The sequence below is a fragment of the Miniopterus schreibersii genome, assembly GCF_964146895.1.
Source record: "Miniopterus schreibersii genome assembly, chromosome: 2".
Taxonomy (NCBI): Eukaryota; Metazoa; Chordata; class Mammalia; order Chiroptera; family Miniopteridae; genus Miniopterus; species Miniopterus schreibersii.
In genome coordinates this window covers 92,388,092-92,410,034 of record NC_138102.1, presented here as the reverse complement: position 1 = coordinate 92,410,034, position 21,943 = coordinate 92,388,092, and the positions used below count along the sequence as shown (strand labels likewise).

The 21,943-nt window shown below is 45.4% G+C and overlaps 2 protein-coding genes across 2 annotated transcripts in view; both read left to right on the top strand.

The window, feature by feature from the left end:
* Window positions 1-486: 486 nt before the first annotated feature.
* Window positions 487-21,943, top strand: part of ARHGEF4 (Rho guanine nucleotide exchange factor 4) — a gene marked incomplete at its 3' end in the record, with an annotated part of 40,745 nt that continues 19,288 nt past the window's right edge. Inside the window, 9 exon segments of the mRNA XM_081127747.1 lie at window positions 487-644; window positions 9,883-10,060; window positions 11,039-11,122; window positions 11,124-11,192; window positions 11,264-11,344; window positions 11,347-11,356; window positions 11,359-11,444; window positions 12,790-13,016; window positions 13,359-13,488. Of these exon segments, the coding sequence (XP_080983873.1) occupies window positions 571-644; window positions 9,883-10,060; window positions 11,039-11,122; window positions 11,124-11,192; window positions 11,264-11,344; window positions 11,347-11,356; window positions 11,359-11,444; window positions 12,790-13,016; window positions 13,359-13,488 (939 nt within the window). The 5' untranslated portion in view covers window positions 487-570.
* SMIM39 (small integral membrane protein 39) lies at window positions 5,107-5,277 on the top strand (the record flags this gene model as incomplete). Its single annotated transcript, XM_081128142.1, has 1 exon — window positions 5,107-5,277. The coding sequence occupies one exon, from the start codon at window positions 5,107-5,109 to the stop codon at window positions 5,275-5,277; it is 171 nt and encodes a 56-aa protein (XP_080984268.1).

Below are 21,943 nucleotides of genomic sequence, written 5' to 3'. Positions count from 1 at the left end.
GGTTGAATTCTAAGATTCTGGTATTTCTCTTATGCAGGATGATAAGTACCATGGGTGTTTATTTTATTAATTTTCAAACTTTGCATCTATATAATGTATATTTCTTTGGGTATACTATATACATATATTTCATAATATTTTTTCATAATAAATTGTTCATATTTTTTAAGGGCCTTATACTATACTTGACACACTAGTAAATGGTTTTGAACTGGATTCAACTGGTGGGGACTCTTGAGTGTCATGCTATGGCAGATATTTGGGTTTCCTTGTTTACAGAGTTGGTGGGAACCAAATGGTAGGTGATTAAAGTGATGGTGTGAAAGTTGACCAGTGCGCTCTTTCAACCAGACCGTGTTTTTGCAACAAGAATGGTTTGAGAAACTAGTTTCAGATCTATTCCCTCCTCTCAAAGAAAGAACATTTACCCTGAAAAGTTTTGTGCTATTTTCCTCATGCCCCCTTCCCTCAGCTCCACTTTGCCAATGGGTCTCTCTCCTTCCAACATCCCTGATGGAGCTCTGGACATGACCATCCCTGCTGACAATACAGGGAGTGAAGAGGAACTTTATGAGGATGTGCACAGCTCCAGCCACCACTCCAGCCACCCTGGATGGGGCAGTGAGCAGCTGGCCACCAATGAGGTAGATTCAGGGCTATGTGGATAAAGGGAGGGGGCTGGGATGGATGGCCTGGTTGTCAAGATGACTCCAGCACTCATGCAGGCATAGATGTCCACAGTCTCTGTCTTGTAGCATAGGAGGAGCTCTGCAAATATCAGGCCAGCACAGCAGGTTGGGAGCATGATTGCCCAGCCCACCAAGCCATAGGGCCACTGAGGTTAGAAGCCCTGCTGTCCTCACACTCCCAGTACTTCTTTATCAAAAACATAAAGTATATTGTTAGATGCAAGCCAGCTCGTGACTGCTGCTCCGTGGAGTCATTTGACTTTCTCCCAAGTGCATCTGTCTTCTCCAGAGCATTTGACCCTAGTGATGCCAGGTGGTACCTGAGGAGTCCAAAGGAGGCCTCAACCTGATACTAGAGTCCAGGTTCTTATCACAGCCCAAGAAAGGATTTGGGAGCATGACAGAAACATTTAGCAAAGAACAGTAAATTTATTAAAGTGATATAATGCACTCGAGAAGTGAGTGCTGGTGACCTTGGAGAACAAGACGCCCCATGGTGTCTGGGTAGAAAGTTTTTATTAAACGTTGGTCGGAGGAGGGGAGGGTGGTCCTCAGGCTTCTGATGTTCGTGGGGTGACTTCTGGCGGCTTGTGTTCATCCCTCCTCTCCAGATAGTGATTTCCTTCTTGGTCCTCCAGGAACTTTAGTGGTGATTTGGGGTTTGGGGAGGCCCCAAAACCTTGATATCAATTTATTATAAAGATCATATAATGACCTTGTTGTTCACTTTTAAGTCAGAATGGCTGCTGAATCTAGTTGAGACCAGTTTTGTTTATCTCAAATACAGGAAATTGGGGAGGGGAAAGTGGAGGGTAACAAGTGCTCAGTGAAGGCCATATCCGTGATGTTTCAGTCAAGAAGAAAAACAGTGACTCTAAATGACATACTAGATCAGATAGATTTAATCGACATTTACAGACCATTTCACCCTAAATCTGCAGAATATGCATTCTCCTCAAGTGCACATGGGACATTCTCAAAGATAGACCACATTTTAAGACACAAAACAAGTCTCTACAAGTTCAAGAAGATTGAAATCATATCAAGCATCTTCTTGGACATTTACACCATGGAATACTATGCAGCTGTAAAAAAAGAAGGTTCCCTTACCCTATGAGACAGCATGGTGGGACCTGGAGAATATTATGCTAAGCAAAATAAACCAGTCAGAGAAAAACAAGTATCATGTGATCTTACTCATATGTGGAATCCAATGAACAAAATAGATCCAGAGACATAGAAGCATGGAACAGACTGATGAATCTCAGAGGGATGGCAGGGGTGGGTGGGTGGGGGAATGGGGAGAGATTAACCTAAGAATTTATATGCATATATGCATAATCCATTTCTTTTCTCATGCTATTGAGCATCCTTATGATCAGTATTCTGAACTCTATATCTGATAGATTGCTTATCTCCATTTCATTTAGTTCTTCTTCTGGAGAATTCTTTTGTTCTTTCATTTAGGGCTTGTTTTTTTGTCTCCCCATTTTGGCTGCCTGTTTGGGTTTGTTTCTATGTATTAGGTAGATCTGCTAAGACTCCAGTCATTTGGATGGTCTCTGGCAGAGGCCAATGTCAGATGCTGTTTGTGACTGGCTTTGAGTACCCTGTTTGAAGTTTTCCACACTCCACAACTTGTGGTTCCCTTTGCTGGGCTGGGTGTGTGTGGACAGGACCAAGATGCAAACCCAGGTCTGCTTTCCAAGCCCTGAATCCAGAAGCAAATCAAGCAAAGATTCAAAGCACCCAAAGGCTGTTTTTTAGTCTCTTAATGAGCCTTAGGCTGTAGAAACTCCAGAAGGTAGGGTGAAAGGTTTTCCAGCAGGGTGGGACAATTGCTACCCCCAGGCAAAAGCTTCTTGAGGGGTAAAATGTCTGCCTAAGAAAGATGTCCTCTGCAGTATGGGGGGATGATTCAGCATAGAAATCCAGATGGCTGCCCTCTGAGCTCTATTCTCCCAGCCAGTGCTCCTGGATTCTCCTCAAACAGCTCTAGTCCACTCTGCTCTCCCTCTGCCAGAGCCCAAGGATGAGTGGCTGCAAATGAAACTTTGTGCATTGGCCCTTTAAGAGGGTGCTTGCATTTCTAGCTGTCTCTCCCTGGCTGACTTAAACCACGCTGCTTTTCACAGCCAGTTGCTATGTGGGCACTGTTCTTAGTTCTGGTGCTCTGGGCTGGGAAGCCCAGCTTGGGGTTTAGGCCCCATAGTTCTCAGTGGGAACCTCCCTACAGCTGAGATATCCCTCTGGACCTTCAGCTGCTGCCTGTGGGATCCCGGCCAGCCCTCTCATGCCTTCACACTTCCTACCAGTCTCTATGTGGTCTCCACTCTATGTCCTTGCTTATGAGGGTGCTCTCCAGCTAGCCTTCAGTTCCAGTTGATTATTCAGGATGGTTTTTCTATATTTTAGTTGTAATTTCAGTTTGGTCTTAGGAGAGTGTCAGTGTAGCTTCCCCTCAATCTGCCGCCATCTTATCCATACCCCCCCACCTCGATTCTTATTATGCTCATATGAATGAATGCAAACGAGTGACCCTGGATGATTGCATTGTGATAAAGCCAATTTATTAAAATATTAAAGCATGCAATTTTATTTAAGCAGCTAGGCAAGTGAATATATACATCTGGCTTATGAAGTGTAGATGGGCTCTCAGCTAATCTGAAGAGCAAGTGGAGTAGGGGGTTTCTTGCCTTATACATTTTTCTGTCTATAGATTTTAAATTTTTCTGCTAGATATCCTGGTACAGGTTAACTCTGAAGGTCTCTCTCTCTCTCATTTACTTTGTTATGGCTTTCTCAGAATTTATGAAAAGCATCTGGCAATTAAATCCTGAGACTGCTGGCTTTCTTTTTAAACTATGGGAGAAGATAAGACTGTATCTTTCCTTCTCCCTCCTCCCTCCTCTCTGCTGTTAGTTTTAGGGTGACTTATACCATGTATACTCTGATTGGGGAGAAGAAGCATTAAATGCCCCTTCTCTCCCCCTACCCTCCCTCCTCTTCTCCTGCATTCTTTGGACAGACATTAACCATTTGCTCTCAAGTGTCCTTAGTTGGGGGAAGACAAGGGCTTGCTATTTACAAGCTGGCTGCAGGCTGCCAAACTGTTTGGTCTTATTTAATTTTCTTGTCTCAGTTTCCCTATTCCTCCTGCCTTGGAATTTTTCCAGCTTTTCAGTATCTTGTAACAGAACTACCATATAAGGCAACAATCTCAATTCTGGGTATATTAAAAAAAGAAAGAAATCAGGATGTCTAAGAGATATCTTCACTCCCATGTTCACTGTAGCATTATTCAAAATAGCCCAGATATAGAAACAACATAATGTCCTTTGACAGATAAATGGTAAAGAAAACCTGAGTTTATATATATATAATATAATGCAGCCTTAAAAAAAAGGAAATCCTGTGATTTGTTACAACACAGATGGAGCTGGAAGACATTATGCTAAGCATAAAGACAAATACTGTATGTTCTCGCATGTGGAATCTAAAAGTGAAACTCAGAAACAGAGAGTAATGTTGGTTACCAGGGACTTGGGGAGGGAGGAAATAGGTAGATGTTGGTCATAGGGTGCAAAGTTACAGTTATGTGGGATGAATAAATTCTGGAGATGTAATGTACAGTATAGTGACTATAGTTAATAATACTGTATTGTACACTTGAAATTTGCTGAGACAATAGTGTTCTCACCACCCACACAAAATGGTAACAATGTGAGGTGATGGGTATGGTAGTTAGCTTGATTGTGGTGATTATTTCACAATGAATACCTATATCAAAACATAGAGTTGTACACCTTAAATATATACAATTTTTATTTGTCATACCTCAATAAAACTGGGAGGGTTGGGATGGTTAGCAGCCGAAGAAGCCAGTTGCTTTCCTACAAGAACAAAATGATTCTCTGATGGGCAAAGTCAGTAAAGAGAGATCCTGAGTCAGGGCCTTCCTGAAGTGCCTCAGCGTGGATCAACCTCAGTCTGCCCAGTTTAAATCCTAGCTTCACCATCCCTGTATTCCTGTGTGATTTGATGACTGACCTTTCAGAGCTGCATTTACTTAGCTGTGGAGTGCGGGCCAAGTGCAGTTCTTGGTGTTAGGAATCAGAACCTGGCCCATCCACACGGCTCAGGTATGCCTGTATCTGCAAGGCCCATGGCACCCCAGAGCCACCATCTGTGCGCCTGGCAGCGCTGGTTCCCTGAGCCATCCCACGGATTCGCTGAGGTCAGAGCACTGCGCTACCTTGAGCCCTCGTGACCGCTGCCTGCCCACCCCACCTCGTGCAGGGACCTGCAGCCTGCGCTGAAGAAGACGGACTTAAAGCACGGCGGCGCCGCCCTCTCCCGGCGCTCCTGGCGTGCTTGTGTCCCCGCGCCTTGGGATCTCTGGGTCCTGAACCGAGAGATGGCCAGGGTGCCGCAGGCCGGGCACCGCCCCGCAGCCCCCGGAAGCGCCCTGCGCGCTGTGCTGCGCTGCAACCTGCCACCAGGCGCTCAACTCGTGGTGGTGTTCGCCGTGCTGGCGCTCCTCGTCCTCATAAATGTCGTGCTGGTCTTCCTGCTGGCCTTCCGCTGACCGCCAAGGCCAGGCGCCCCGGGCTCCTCCGGGTGAGTGGCACCACCACTGCGCACCCTCCGCGCCACGTGTCTCTCCTTCCAGCCCACTCCCAACTCCGTGACCTAAGGTGAAGCTATTGCTGGCCCTGGCCCCTAGCGCCCCTTACCGATGCCGCTTGTGGATTGCGCCCCCGCCTGCCTGGGAGATTGGTGACATATGTGCCAGAGGTCCTTCAGTCTGTCATCTGTAGTGTGTGTGTGTGTGTGTGTGCGCGCGTGTGCATGTGTGTGCCTAAAATGGTGCATCTCTGTGGGTGACTGAAGATGCAGATGCAGCTGTGGCCTTGGCTGCTGTGGTTGTCTGGAAACTGCTCATGTGACTGCAACTGGACATGTACTTCTGTGTGGGTTTAAGAGATGTCTGTGGAAGATGAGGGGGCTCTTCTGCACGTTACCACTTTTTCCCATTTTCGGTCTTAAGAAAAATGGTCTCAGTTAGCGTGCCCCCACCCACTACAGAGTACCCACGCCTTGCAAGTGGCACCCTGAACAGCCCCCAGCCCTGGCTGCTTAAGGGCCTGGGGAGCTGCATTCCCAGGTGCCCATTGCAGTCCTCCCTCAACCTGCACATGTGAGAGAGGAGGACATGGTGCAGGGTGGGACAGGTGGTAGGTGGTCATTAGAGGGCATTATGAGGCAGAGCCTGGTTTCCTGAGGCCTTTCAAAATCCCAGGGGCACAGGAGGGGATCTTGTCCCTTGTCCCTGCTTGTCTCAGCCTTGAACTTGCTTTTTCACTAGGACAGTCCCCCACCTGCCTCACGTAAACATCCCATACCTCAGAGCCAGCTTCCGCCCACTGCCAGGCCAAAATTAAGCCTAATCCCTTCCCCTTCTCCCCCAGCCTGCCAAGGTCATCTTGGCTTCTGTGCAACTGCACCTTGGGTAGAGTGGCCAGGAAGGGCCTCTGCCCAGAAACCCACTTAGCTTGGGCCCTGTCAGCCTCTGGGCTGTCCTGGAGGTAGAATGCTTCTCCGAGCACTGGGAACTACATTGTCTTGGTGACATCCGTAAACTGTTAATGTCATTGCTGTAACTCATCAGAGTGCTTCCCATTTGTGGAGCACAAAAATCTTTTTGACCCACATGGAGTACATTTTTACTGTAGGCATCCATGGGGACAGAGGCACAGGGACATCAAGGGAGTTGCTCCAGGCTGTGTGTCTACCAAGTGCCTCTGGCAAGGTACTGGTACAAGGAAGTGACAAAGGCAACCAACCCTTCCACCACCACCACTATCAAGGGCTTTCGGGTGACTGGGCAGGCCAGGTATGGGGGCCTGTCTATAAAAATGTAGGAAACCCTGGTCTCTCTCAGAAGCCCTGACACTGTGCTATACCTGTGCCCTTCCCTGCAGCTATGTAAGAAACCATTTGTGCAGGATTTCACCTCTGCAAGGGCTGGCACAGTAAAGCAGGGGAGGAGGCACTGGGCCATACAAGAGAGGCTTTAGCTTAGGGCTCATTTGAAGGAAGCTGGGGCAGGGGCAGATGCCTGACCTGATTAATATCAGGCAGGAACAACCTGGGAAGGAAACTGTGCAGCTGGGCTGTGTTGGGTGTGTAAGCATTACTTCCCCCTGCCTGGGCTCCATCAGCGAGGGCAGCCTCACTTGTGTGTGCAGCTGGTGTGTACTGAGGATAGAAAGAATCCACAACCTCTTCTCAGAAGATCAAAGTGTAGCATCTATGAGGGAGCATGTGAATATGTGCTGGCAGGTGCATGCCAGGGGCTGTACAGCAAGAAGGAGTCTTAGAACACCCACTTCTCCAGGATCAAAACTACAAAACTTGAACAAGAAGTCTTGTTACGTGCTGGATCCAAACCTCAGTTTACCCAAGAAGTTCCATTGTCTCATTAAGTCATTGTCTCATTAAAACATACAAATCTTCATAATGCACATATGTGCCTGAGGTCACACAGGACTTCTGTCTTGATGCTCACACTCATTTGTGGTCACGCACACCCTCTGTCCTGATGCTCACTAGCACCTGTGGTTACACAGGTTCTGTTGTGATGCTCATGCTCACTGGTGGTTACACACCCTCTGTCCTGACACTCACACCTGATGCTCATGCTCATCTATGGTCACACCAGTTCTCTGTTCTGATGCTTACACTCACTGGTGGTCAAACATATTCTCTATTCTGATGATAATACTCACCCATAGTCACATGCACCCTCAGTCCTGATGCCTAAGTCACTTGTGGTCACACACCCTCTGCTCTTATGCTCATACTAACCTATGGCCACTGTCCCTGAATGGGGACATTCACCTGCAGCCTGCATTCTCATTGGCTCATGTGGACCACCTTTGAGTACTCTGCTTCTTTCTTGTCCTCATGCCAGAACCCCCAAGGCCTGGCATGGTGGTCTGCTTGTGTGGATTGTGCACTGCAAGCTGCCCCATTGAGTTCCTGCTCCTTACATGCAGCAGTCTGGTTCTTCTCATGTGGCCTCAATGAATCCTCTTGTCTTACCCTGTCCATATTGCTGCCAGGAGCTCTTGATTCTGGGGCCAGGCATCTCTGCAGAAGAAGTGCCTATAGTAAATCTTTTTAGCTGGGTAAGTGCAGTGGTCCTTTGAGGAGACTTGCAGCATTCCAGAAATATCCCAGTGCTCTGTGCTGTAGTCCCTGGGTGGGCCTCAGAACTCTGCAGCCCGAGAGGCTACTGCATGTGAGAGCAGGTGTATAAATAGTGTGTCAATTATTCTCAGGAGTGGTTCTCATCAGGGTTTGGAGCAGGTTTAACCCTCAGAAATCACGAAGAACTGGTAGTTTCTGCATGGGCTTGCTCAGGCCCTATCTGGAGGAAAGGTCCAGTCTGAGTGGCCTCCTGTGCCTAGGCAGCCTGCCCACCCTTTATCCTGCCCATTTGGGGCATGATAAACACCTGTTAGACAGCAAATGGAAGTCACTCAGGTGGAGACACAGCTATCCCTGCTTGGATCTTCTTGGGTCCCATTTCTCTGTGAGGATGAGCATTCATACTGCCTGGTAGCATCCAGGGAAGGCCCGAGTGTGCCTGAAGCCAAGGGGGAACTCAACCCCATGAGGAGCAGGGCAAGAAGTTCAGCTCAGGAGGCCTGTCTGATGATTGCCAAGGCCTTGACTTTTAAAAAATTCTTCACTGTTTACTGATTTTAGAGGGGGGAGGGGAGAGAGAGAGAGAGAGAGGAATATTGATGTGAGAAACATTGATCTGTTGCCTGTTGTACACACCCTGACTGAGGATCGAACCCGCAACCTAGATATATACCCTAACTGGGAATCGAACCTGCAACCTTTTGATGTATGGGATGATGCTCCAGCGAACTGAGCCACCTCACCAGGGCAAGGGCTTGACTTTTTAGCCAAAGAGCCAGCCCATGACTGTAAAAATCAGAGCCACACTTGGTCCCAGCAGAGAGGGGCATGGACCTCACCTCATTAGAATACCCCTCCTCTTGCCCTTAATGGGGGGCACATTCATTATTTGAGGAGCAGAAACTGGGTCCATATTCCAGGAAAGTAGGTGTCAGCCCAATGGGAAATGGAGCTGGGAGCACAAGGGCTGCCTGCATTTCGGGGTGAGGTCCATGTAATGTGAGGTCCATGCACTCTCTGTACCTCCTGATGTGAGGTCAATGACTATGCAGGAAGATGGATCCACACCAATTATTGCAGCAGAGAGAAATTAATACAAAGAGTGTTAGCCAGATACAAAGTGGCTGACTTGGTAACCAACTGCACAACAATCATGAGGTATTTATTACAGAGGGAGCAGCTGCAAGAGCTACCTATCTCTTCTAGGCCTAGGGAATAGAGGAAGGAGGTTGGAATAATTAGAACTGAAAATCCTGTGGGTGTGGGACCTAGAACTCTGAGGAGGGTTACTGCTTAATTGGTGTTGATTGGGGGCAGTGGTGATGCCATGAGACTGGTTCTGCCAAGTGTTCAAAAAACATTGCACACTGGATCCAGCTGTTTCAATGTCTGGGCACAGCCATACCTGGGTGAAGCAGCATTGTTGCTTGTCAGGTGACCTGACAGGTAATGCAAGTCCACAAGAAGCCAACAGGACGGAGCATGCCCCTTATCCCTGCAGCTTTGTGGTCCCCTCTAATGTCACATTAGGAGACCTAATGCGGAGTAGCTGGCACAACAGAAATGCAGCTTGAAGTGTCCTAGCCCCAGTATCTCAGCAGAGATAATAGATGAAGCTCAGAGATAATAGTGTCATCACTGGCCCAATGGGGATGGGAGGAAGGTGTGCCCGGTACAGGGGAGTAAGCAACATGCTTGACTTCCAGATTCTGTGGCTTACCAAGATTCTAGTGATCAAGTTCACTTCAGACTTCATCATGAGCTCTGCCAGTTTAGGCATGCCCAGGGCATAACCCTGCCCCCCAAAGAACTGCTGGCTCAGAGAGATGCTCCATCCCCTCTTCTGTGACATGAGTCAGGATCCCCTCTTCCCATGGCTGCTGAGGGGTGGACGTAGAGGGCAGTAGCACCTTGCCCCATCAGGAGGTCCATGGCAGCCTTACTCCACTAATCTGCCTGTCCATGGCTCTCTCCACAGCTCATCAGTGATGGCAGTGTGGTCTGTGCGGAAGCACTCTGGGACTGTCACCATGGATAACCAGGAACTGGGCTTCAAAGCTGGGGATGTCATCGAAGTAATGGATGCCACCAACAGAGAGTGGTGGTGGGGCTGTGTCACTGATGGCGAGAGCTGGTTTCCAGCTAGTTTTGTGCGGGTATGGTGCTGGCCTGAGCTTCCCCAAGACCATAAAGCTCCAACTTGCTCTGCTCAGAAACTCAAGCCTGAAATTGCTCTGGTATTGGGCATGGACTTCCCATTCCCAGCTATAAGCTGGGTGCGTGAGGGTCAGGAACAGTCCAGGCAGTTGTGACATAGCCTTCCTCCTCCAGCAGAGCCATCACTAACTCCAACACCTGTTCCCACCCCTCCTTCCAGGGGCCCCTCAGTAGCCAGAGAGGAATAGGTCAGAATAAAGGTGTGTGGATCTCTCCAAGGGGAGAACACCACCACAGACAACTTGGTTTACCAAGTATTGACTAAGCATCACGTAGGACATTCACCTGAGTCCTCTCAGTTATAACTTTCACAACAGCCCTGGGAGCTGGAAACCTCACCTATACCTGAGGCATGGACAAGTTAGGTCCTTAGCCCAACACTTCTCAGGGAGGGACCCAGATTCTCCCTAAGGAGACCTTTGGTCTTCAAGGAAGGAATCTAGGTGCAGAGGACAGTAGGGAGGGGAGATCCTAGGCACTGGAATTCCATTTGTTGCTTTCCCTGCCCAGACTCCCTAAACTTTCCTAGTCATGGGTCAGAGAGCCACCAAAGCCATGTCACCATCCACTTCTCTCATGGTTCCTAAAGAGCCCAGTTCCTAAAGAGCAGGCACAATTCAGAAATTATAGTGAGCAATCCCTCTGTTTTAACCCCTGTGTCCAGCACAGCCAAGTGTAAGTAGAAGAGGAAGAGCAAGGCACTCTGGAGGAGGCGTGGTCTCAGATGACACTGACAACAGCAATGGTCATTGGACCTGAAGTCCCCCTGTCCAGATGAGCATTGTTCAAAGGTGGCGAGGGTGGCGGGAGCTTGCCCCTGTGCACCCTAACAGCTCTCAGACACCCAGTTGCCACACAGCCACAGACATGAGGGGCGTCGATCCTTGCTTAGCGCTGACAGGCAGCCTTGCCTGCAGCTGCAGGTGAACCAAGAGGAGCCCTTGGACAATGAAGCGCTGAGGACGGGGGATAGCAGAGCCAAGGCGCAGAGCAGCAGCAGGAACCAACATCATCAACGAGATCTTCAGCACAGAGCAAGACTATAACAAGCACCTGCAGGATATCCGCGAGGTGAGGCCGCCTGCGCAGTGCAGGGTGCGCTGGTTCAAGCCGGGACCTGACCACCCCGACCCTGTTCCCAGGACTACATCAGGCAGTGTTGCAAGCGCTCCGACATGTTCAGCAAGGAGCAGCTGCGCACCATCTTCGGGAACATCAAGGACACATCTACCAGTGCGTAAGGCCTTCCTGAAGGCCCTGGAGCATACGTTCAACAGGGAGCACTCCCACCCGAGCGAGCTGGGCGCCTGCTTCCTGGAGCAGGTGAGTCCACCCCAGTCTGTCCCTGCCCACCCACCTGTGCTGGGGGATCCTCAGCCTGCCGACCCCCTCCCATGCCCTAGCCCACCTGCCCACTCAGAAGTCACCCTGCAGGCTAAAGGCCAGGCAACTTGCTACTCTTTTCTAGGAAGTTTCTAGGTTCCACTCCATCACCTGCCCAATGCCCTCACCCTTCAACACTGTTTTAGAAGTGTGGCTGGTTCTGTGGGAGACCACATCAGCGAAGGCTCCTTGGAGCAGTGGGCTTGGGATCAGTCCCAGGATTTCCTGGGCCAGAGTAGAGGGCAGAGGTAGGCTGGGCTGCCTGTTGAGCACCTGATAGGCTTTTCATAGCAAATTCTGGGGTTCTTCATACAGTGAGCAAATTTATGTGTAATTTACATTGCTTACTTCCACTTCAAATGCCAACTGGCATTTATTTAGTCAAGGTTCCCTGGACTGGTCTGGGTTAGATGAACTCCTGTGCCTGATAGGGAAGGCACAGGTTTTATGCCTCTCCTGTGAGCTGTGGAGTTGAGCAGAGGATGCCAACCCCAGCCCATTAGGGACAATGTGGTTCCAGTGGGGGTTGGGAAGGGAGACTTTGGTCTGTCCACGCACAGGAGCAGGCTGGGTCTAAACACCTGAGTGTGTGTGGGATTGGGGTCCAGTTATTCAGCAGGCAGAATTGTGACTGGAGGGATGGAAACAGGCACTTTATCGATATCACCTAGTGTGAGCATCACAGAAACCCACCACCAGCCAGCAGCTGTTACCCTCCTTGGTCACTTAAGTCCATGATGTCATAGATCACTACATGGCAGGCCTGGCCTTCCTTTGGCTCCAGGTAGATGAAGCCTTAAACAAAAAAAACGAAAGAAAGGCTAGGACTTTGCAAGGAAGAAGCAGGACACTGGACTGAGAATGAAAACCCAGGAAGCACAATCATGGACCCTGGCATCCACTGACTCTATCTTCCTCTCCTTCCGTCTCCATCTCTGTCTCTGTCTCCCTCCCTCTCCCTCTCTCTCCTTTCTGGCCTTTCTTATTAGCATCATTGATGTCATCCAAAAAAAAAGATATTTTGACTGTATGTCAGTCAAAGTATCTGATGAGTGTCCTGCTGAGAAAGCCCCATGGTGACAGGGATAGCACATGCTGGAGCTTTCAGAGGTCTTTTGCATCCCTACATGTGACTTACTGTAGCTTGGGCCAATGCAGTATGTAGAGCCTGGGCGCCGAGTGCAACTCCTGAAGGAAATGCAGAGATTCCCACTCCTGCCCCACCCACACATGCTGGGTGCCTGCTGGAGAGACAGCCATCCTAACCTCCAATTGTGCCCCCCAGCAAGCAAACTTCCAAATCTACTCAGAGTATTGCAACAACCACCCCAACGCCTGCATGGAGCTCTCCCGGCTCACCAAGCTCAGTCAGTACATGTACTTCTTTGAGGCCTGCTGCCTGCTGCAAAAGATCAACATCTCCCTAGACGATTTCCTGCTGACCCCACTACAGATCTGCAAGTACCTGTTGCAGCTGGTTGAGCTGCTCGAGTACACTCTCCCCCAGCACAGGTAGGAGGCTGCTGAAGGAGGGAGACAGCCAGAGGCTCCTCATGCCTTGGGTCAGCCAGTTTGTTGAGTACTCCTGGTGTGTAGGTACTGGGGTGACAGCAGAGTAAAACCATTCCTGCTCTCACGAGCTATTGTTGGAATGAGGGAAGAGGACAGAAATAGAATTTTATGTTCTGCCCTATGTGGCACTTATGGAGAAGATGGGGGTGTGCATTGACAGGTGAAGAAATTAATAAGTTAAGGGGCCCCAGAGGGAAGCAGCTCCACCTGGGGCTCGATGAGGCTCCCAGCCCTTATCTGCTCTCCACGTCTCAGCCCTCTTCCATTTCTGTTCTGCCCCAGGGATTTCAAGGATGTGGAAACTGCCTTACATGTCATGAAGAATGTCGTCCAGCTCATCAGCAAATGGAAACGGAGACTTGAAAACATCAACAAGATTGCTCAGTTGCAGAGCTCAATAGAGGACTGGGAGGTGAGGGCCCAACACTCCAGAAAATACCATGGGGCTTGGCCACTTGCTTTAAAATCATACTTCTGAAAAATCTAGGAGGGAGCAGGGGCAGAGGACTATACTCCTGGAGCTAGCAAACAAGAGCTGGTGGCAGGAAATCCAATCTTTTATGCCCAGGTGACTCAACTGAGCACTGGGCCCCAGTCCCTTAGTGCTGCCACCCAGAGTAGGCCTGGTGGCCTGTTTCCTGGAGGAGTGTGTGAGAGCTGACTCACATTACACAGCCACAAGAGATAACTATGATGTTGCTCCCAAAGTGCAGCCAGCCAGCCTGGCAAGAGGAGCTGGTCCTCTGTCCTCAGGGGACAGGCAAGATCCCCAAGTTTTGGGATTCCCAACAGAAGGGTTCAGGCCTGCCGAAGTATCACCAAAGATGGAGTGCCATGAATCAGAGCCTCCTGGTTCTTTTTTTCTGGCTTGCACATTCCCCTTGTATTTGCCAATCTTGCCTTTTAAGGCAACATGGAGGCCTGAACTAATGGTAACATTCCAGTCCTCCAAGAGCCATTCCTTTTCTTTCTTTTTATTTAATTTATTGTGATGACACTGGTTAACAAAATTATACAGGTTTCAGGTGCACAATTCTATGACACATCATCTGTACACTGTATTGTGTGTGCACCACCCCAAGTCCATCACCATGTATCCCCACTCTATGTTCCTCCATGTCCCTCCATCCTCCTCCCCTCAGCAGTCACCACACTGTTATCTGTGTCCATGAGTTTTTTCCTTTTTGCTCAGTCCTTCTATCCCCACCCAGACACAGCTCCTATCCCAACGGCTGTCAGCCTAATCTTTATCTGAGTCCATCACTATTTTGCTTGTTAGTTCGTGATGTTTATTAGATTCCATGTAAAAGTGAAATCATATGGTACTTGTCTTTCTCTGACTGGTTTACTTCACTTAGCATAATGCTGTCTAGGTTCATCCATGCCATCATAAAGGGTAAGGTTTTCTTTTTTATGGCTAAGTAGTATTCCATTGTATAAATGTCCCACAGCTTTTTTATCCACTCATCTACTGATGGGCATGGGTTGCTTCAAGATCCTGGCTATTGTAAATAATGCTGCAATGAACATAGGGGTGCATATATTCTTTTAAATTTGTGTTTCTAGTTTCTTTGGATAAATTTCCAGAAGTGGAATCAGTGGGTCATAAGGCAGTTCCATGTTTATTTTTTTGAGGAAACTCCATACTGCTTTCCATAATGGATGCAACTATATGCATTCCCACCAACAGTGCACAAGGGTTCCATTTTCCCCACATCCTTGCCAACACTCATTGATTTATTGATGATAGCCATTCTGACAGGTGTCAGGTAATATTTCATTGTGGTTTTAATTTGCATTTCAGATGATTAGTGACACTGAGCATCTTTTCATATGCCTATTGGCCATCTGTATGTCCTCTTCAGAGAAACGTCTATTCAGATCCTTTGCCCATTTGTTAATTGGATTGCTTGGGGTCTTTTGGTGTTCAGTTTTATAAGTTCTTTATATATTTTGGATATTAACCCTTTATCACATGTATCAGCAAGTATGTTCTCCCATCCAGTGGGTTGTCTTTTCATTTTGTTGATGGTTTACTTTGCTGTGCAAAAACTTTTTAATTTGACGTAGTCCCATTTATTTTTTCTTTTGTTTCCCTTGCCCGAGATATATCAGAAAAAATATTGCTACAAGAAATGTCTGAGATTTTATTGCCTATGTTTTGTGGGATTTTTGTGATTTCAAGTCCAACATTTAAGTCTTTAATCCACTTTGAGTTTATTCTGCTATGTGGTATAACAAGGTAGTCTAGTTTTATTTTTTTGAGTGTATCTGTCCAATAATCCCAACACCCATTTATTGAATAGATTATCTTTACCTCATTGTGTGTTTTTGCCTCCTTTGTCAAATATTAATTGACCATACAGGCCTGGGCTTATTTCTGGGCTCTCTATTCTGTTCCACTGATCTATATGTCTGTTTTCATGCCAGTACCATGCTGTTTGATTGCTATGGCTTTATAGTAGAGTTTGATCAGGTAGTGTGATTCCTCTTTGTTTTCTTTCTCAAGATTGCTGTGGTTATTTGGGTCTTTTGTGGATCCATAAAATTTTAGGAATATTTTTTCTAGTTCTGTGAAATAACAATATAAGCCAGTGGTATCTTTTTTGTTTTTGTTAATCCTCACCTGAGGATATTTTTTTCCATTGATTTTTTTAGACAGAGTGGAAGGGAGGGGGAGAGAGAGACAGGAGAAACATCGATGTGAGAGAGACACATCTTTTGGGTGCCTCCCACACATGCCCTGACTGGGGCTGGAGTTCGAGCCTGCAACTGAGACCCTTCAGTCTGCAGCCAACACTAACCACTGAACCAAACCAGCTAGGGCAGCTATTGGTATCTTGATAGTTGAATCTATAGATTCCTATAGGTAGTATGGACATTTTAATGGTGTTAATACTTCCCACCCATGAACAAGGGTGGTTCCACTTACTTGTATCTTCAATTTCTTTCTTCATTGTCTTATAATTTTCTGAGTACAAATCTTTTACATCCTTGGATAAATTTATTCCTAGGTATTTTATTCTTTTTGAAGCAATTGTGAATGGGATTGTTTTCTTAGTTTCCCTTTCTGATAGTTCATTATTGGTGTAAAAAAATGCAGCTCACTTGTGGATATTTATTTTGTATTCTTCTACTTTACTAAATTCATTTATCAGTTCTAATAGCTTTTTGGTGATATCTATAAGGTTCTTTATATACAGTATCATCTGCAAATAATGGCAGTTTTACTTCTTTCTTTCCAATATATATGCCTTTTACTTCTCTTTCTTGTCTGATTGCTGTGGCTAGGACTTCCAGTACTATGTTGAATAAGAGCGGTACAAGCAGCCTGGCCAGGGTGGCTCAGTGGTTGAGCTTTGACCAATAAGCCAGGGGGTCATGGTTCAATTCCTGGTCAGGGCACATGCCTGGGTTGCAGGCTAGCTCCCCAGTAGGGGGCGTGCAGGAAGCAGCTGATCGATGACTCTCATCATTGATGTTTCTATCTCTTTCCCCCTCTCTTTCCTCTCTCTGAAATCAGTAAAAAGTAAAAATAAAAGTAGTGAAAGCAGACATCCCTCTTTTTTCTGATCTTAAGGGAAACAATTGTAGTTTTTGCCCACTGAGTATGATGTTGGCTGTGCATTTGTCATATATGGCCTTCATTATGTTCTCTCTATTCCCACTTTGCTGAGAGGTTTTTTAAAAAGTCATAAATAGATGCTGGATTTTATCAAATGCTTTTTCTGCATCTATTGATAAAATCATGTGATTTTTATCCCTATTTTATGTGGTGTATCACACTTATTGATTTACAGATATTGTACCAACCTTGCATCCCCAGAATAAATCCCACTTGATCATGGTGTACGATCTTTTCAATGCATTGCTGGATTCAGTGTGCTACTGTTTTGTTGAGGATTTTAGCATCTATGTTCATCAGGGATACTGGCCTACAATTTTCTCTCTTTGTAGTGCCTTTACATGATTTTGGACATAGGATGATGCTGGCCTTGTAAAATGAGCTTGGGAGTCTTTTCTCCTCTTGAATTTGTGGAATAGTTTGAGGATAGGTGTTAGTTCTTTTCTGAATGCTTGGTAAAATTCACCTGTGAAGTCATCCAGTCCAGGACTTTTGTTTATTGGGAGTTTTTAGATTACTGCTTGGATTTCACTAGTTGTAATCTGTCTATTCAGATTCTCTGATTCTTTCTGATTTGGTGTTGGAAAATTGTATTTTTCTAGGAGCTTTCCCATTTGTCCAGATTGTCCAATTTGTTAGCATATAATTGTGTTTTCTTAAAATCCTTTGTATTAAAAATTTATTATTATTATTTATTCTAGAGAAATAGAAGGGAAAAAGAAACATTGTTGCTCCATCCTTCTGTGCACTCATTGGTTGATGCTTTTATGTGCCCTGACCAGGGATTGAAGCTACAGCCTTGGTGCATTGGGACAACAGTCCAACCATCTGAACTACCTGGTCAGGGCCCTTTGTATTTCTTTGGTATCAGTTGTTACTTCTCCTTTTTCATTTCTGATTATATTTTGGGGGGGTCCTCTCTCTTTTTTGCTTGACAAGTCTGTTTAAAGGTTTGTCAATCTCGTTTATCTTTTCAAAGAACCATCTCTTGGTTTTATTGATTTTTTTGTGTATTCTTTAGGCTCTATTTTATTTGTGCTTGGATCTTTATTATTTCCTTCCTTCTACTCACTTAGGACTTTGTTTTTTTATGTTTGTTTTTCAAATTCATTTAAGTGTTAAGTTAGATTGTTTGAGATTTTCTTGTTTCTTGAGATAGGCCTAAATGCTATGAATTTCCCTCTTAGGGCGGCTTTTGCTGTCTCCCATAGATTTTGGGTTGTTGTGTTCTCTTTTTCATTTGTTTCAAGGTATCTGTCGATTTCTTCCTTGATCTCATTGTAACCCATTGTTTAGTCACATGTTATTTACCTCCATGCCTTTCTGTGTTTTTCAGATTTTTTCTTGTAATTGCATTCTAGTATCATAGCGTTATGGTCATAATCATAGCGTTATGATTTCAGTCTTCTTAAATTTACTGAGACTTGTTTTGTGTCCAAACGTGGTCTATCCTAGAAAATGTCCCATGTGCACTTGAAAAGAATGTATATTCTGTTGCTTTGGGGTGAAATGCTCTGAATATATCAATTAAATTAAACTGATCTAGTGTGTCATTTAAGGCATCTGTTTACTTGTTGTTTCCTGTCTGGAAGATTGATCCATTGATGTCAATGGGGTGTTAAAATTCCCAAATACGACTGTATTACTATCAATCTCTCCTTTTATATACATCAAAATTTGCTTTACATATTTAGGTGTTCCTATGCTGGATGCATAAATGTTTACCAGGGTTATATCCTCTTGTTAGATTTCTCCCTCTATCATTAAGTAGTGTCCTTCTTTGTCTCTTCCTATACCATTTTAAAGTCTATTTTGTCCGATGTATGTATTGCTACCCCAGGTGTATTTTTTTTTCTTCTTTTGCATTTTCATTTGCATGAAATCTTTTCCCATCCCTTTACCTTTAGTTTGTATCTTTCACTCTGAGATGGGTATCTTGTAGACAGCATATATATGGGTATTGTTTTCTTACCCATTCAGCTACCCTATGTTTTTACTTATTGAAGCACTTAAACCATTTACATTTAAAGTGATTATTGATAGGTACATACTTATTGCCATTTTATTCTTTTTACTAAGTTCCTGGGGGTTTTTTCCTGCTGATTTTTTAAATCCTCACCTTAGGATAAGTTTTTTAAAACTTATTTTATTTATTTTTAAATTTGTCTTTATTGTTGAAAGTATTACAGATATCTCCCCTTTTTTCCCTCATTGATCACCTCTACCCCACATCCGTGCCCCCGCACCAGGTCTTCACCACACTATTGTCCATGTCCAGGGGTTATGCATATATGCATGTAAGTTCTTTGATTAATCTCTCCCCACCTACTCCCATACCCACCCCTTCCCACTGAGATTCATCAGTCTGTTCCATGCTTCTATGACTCTTGATCTATTTCGTTCCTCAGTCTATTTTTTTAATTAGATTCCACATAAGAGTTAGATCATATAAAACTGAATCAGGAAGAATCAGAAAACCTGAATAGGCTAATAACAACGGATGAAATCAAAGCAGTAATAAAAAAACAAAAACAAACTCCCAGCAAACAAAAGCCCTGGTCCGGATGGCTTCACAGGGGAGCTTCTAACTCTTTTAAGTTGTAGGGTTAGATAATTTATTTAAAATTTTTCTTCCTTTTTGAAGTAGGTCTACAGTGCTATGAACTTCCCTATTAGGACTGCTTTCGCTGCATCCCATAGATTTTGGGTTGTTGTGTGTTCATTTTCATTTGTTTCCAGGAAGTTTTTAATTTCTTTCTTGATCTTATTGGTAACCCATTCATTGTTTAATAACGTTATTTAGCCTCCATGTGTTTGAATGTTTCTGAGTATTTTTACTATAGTTGATTTCTAGTTTCATGCAGTTGTGATCTGAGATGCTTGATATGATTTCAAACTTCTTGAACTTGTAGAGACTGGTTTTGTGTCCTAATATGTGGACTATCTTTGAGAATGACCCATGTGCACTTGAGAAGAATGTATATTCTGCAGCATTAGGGTGAAATATTCTGTAACTATCAATTAATCTCATCTGATCTAGTGTGTCATTTAGTCACTGTTCCTGTGTTTTTTGTCTGGAAGATCTATCCAGTGAAGTCAGTGGGGTATTAAAGTCCACGACTATGACTGTATTGCTGTTGATCTCTCCATAAGTCCTTAAGGTTATTATTGATAGGTCCTTATTTATTTCCATTTTAATTCTTTATGCCTATGCTTCTCTATTTCTTATTACAGCAGTCCCTTTAACATTTCCTGCAACATTGGTTTGGTGGTGAAAAACTCCTTTTGCCTTTTTTTTTGGTCTTTATTTCACCATCTATTTTTGAATGATAGCCTTGCTGGATAGAGTAGTCTTGGTTCAGATTCTTGCTTTTCATTACCTTGAATATTTCACAACATTCCCATCTGGCCTGTAGAGTTTCTGATGACAACTCAGCTGACAGCCTTGTGGAAGCTCCTTTGTAGGTAACAAATTGCTTTTCTCTTGATGCCTTTAATATTCTCTTTGTCTTGAATTTTTGGAATTTTAATTATGATGTGTCTGGGTGTGGGCCTCTTTGGATTCTTCTTTCTTGGGACTCTCTGCTTCCTGAACTTGTGTGACTTTTTCCTTGACCAGGTTAAGGAATTTTTCTGCCATTATTTCTTCAAACAAGTTCTCTAACCCTTGCTTATTTTAGACCTCTAGCACTCCTATGATGGGAATATTGTTACATTTCATGTTGTCCTATAGATCCCCTGGACTCTCCTCATGTTTTGGGGTTTTTTTTTTTTAGATCTCTGATTGAGGGATTTTCTCTACCCTGTCTTCTAATTCACTGATCCAATCCTCAGCTTCCTCTAATCTGTTTATTCCTTCCAGTGTATTCTTTATTTCTGCTATGTCATTCTTAATTTCCCTCATAGTTTCCACATTTTTTCATGCTGTTGAGCATCCTTATAATCAGTATTCTGAACTCTGTATCTGATAGATTGCTTATCTCCATTTCATTTAGCTCTTTTTCTGTTGACTTCTCTTGTCCTTTCACTTGCAGCTTGTTTTTATGTCTCCCCATTTTGGATGCCTATCTGGGTTTGTTTCTATGTATTAGGTAGGCCTGTTAGGATGCTCAGTCTTTTTGGAAGGTCTCTTGTGCAGGCCAATGTCAGATATTGTTTGTGACTGGCCTTGAGTACCTTCTTTGGAGCTATCAAAAACCCATGGCTTGAGGTCCCCTCTGTTGGGGCTGGGTGCGCTTGGACAGGACCAAGATGCATACCAAAGTCTGCTTTTCCAAGATCTGGGTGCAGAAGCAGATCAGGCAAAGACTCAAAGCCCTCTGAGGTTTGTCTCTGCCTGCAAGCTGATTAATCTGATTCTCTTAATGAGCTTCAGGCTGTAGAAACTCCACAGGGTGGGGTGGCTGGCTGTTATCAGTCTCTTAATGAGCCCCAGCTGTAGAAAGTCCTCTGAGTAGGGCAAGAGGTTTTCCAGCAGGGTGGGGCAATTGCTTCCCCCTCAGGCAAAAGCTGCTTGGAAGGTAAATGTCTGCTTATGCAGTACCGGGTATGACTTGGCACAGACATCCAGAGGGGTGCCCTCTGAGCTTTATCTCCAAACCCCACAACCCTAGATTCCCCTCACACAGCTCCAGACCACCCTCTGCTGGAGCCTGAGGTGAGTGGCTGCACAGGAAACTTTGTGTTTGGCTCTATAAGAGGGTGTCTGCACTTCTAGCTTTTTCTACCTGGCAGTCAGAAACCCAGCTGCTTTCCACAGTCAGATGTTATGTGGGCACCTTTCTCAGGTCTGGTGCTCTTGGCTGGGAAGCCTAGCCTGGTTATTTAGGCCCAAGTCCTCACTGGGAACCCCCCCACAGCTGAGATATCCTTCTGGACTTTCAGCTGTTGCCTATGGGAGCCCAGTCTTCACTCTCCTGCCTCTGCATTTCCTACCAGTCTCTATGTGGTCTCCACTTTTCCTCCTTGGTTTGAGGGTGCTCTCCAGCTCTTCTTCAGTTATAATTAATTATTCAGGATAGTTTTTCTGTATTTTAATTGTAATTCCAGTTTGGTCCCAGGAGAGTGTCAGTGTAACTTCCACTCAGGTTGTCACCATCTTTAATCTCTGTATTTTATTGATTTTAGAGAGAGAGGAAGAGAAGGAGAGAAGGGGGGAGGGAGAGAGAAACTTTGATGTGAGAGAAATATTAATCCTTTGCCTCCTGTATCTGCCCAATTTGGGATCGAACCCAGAACCTTT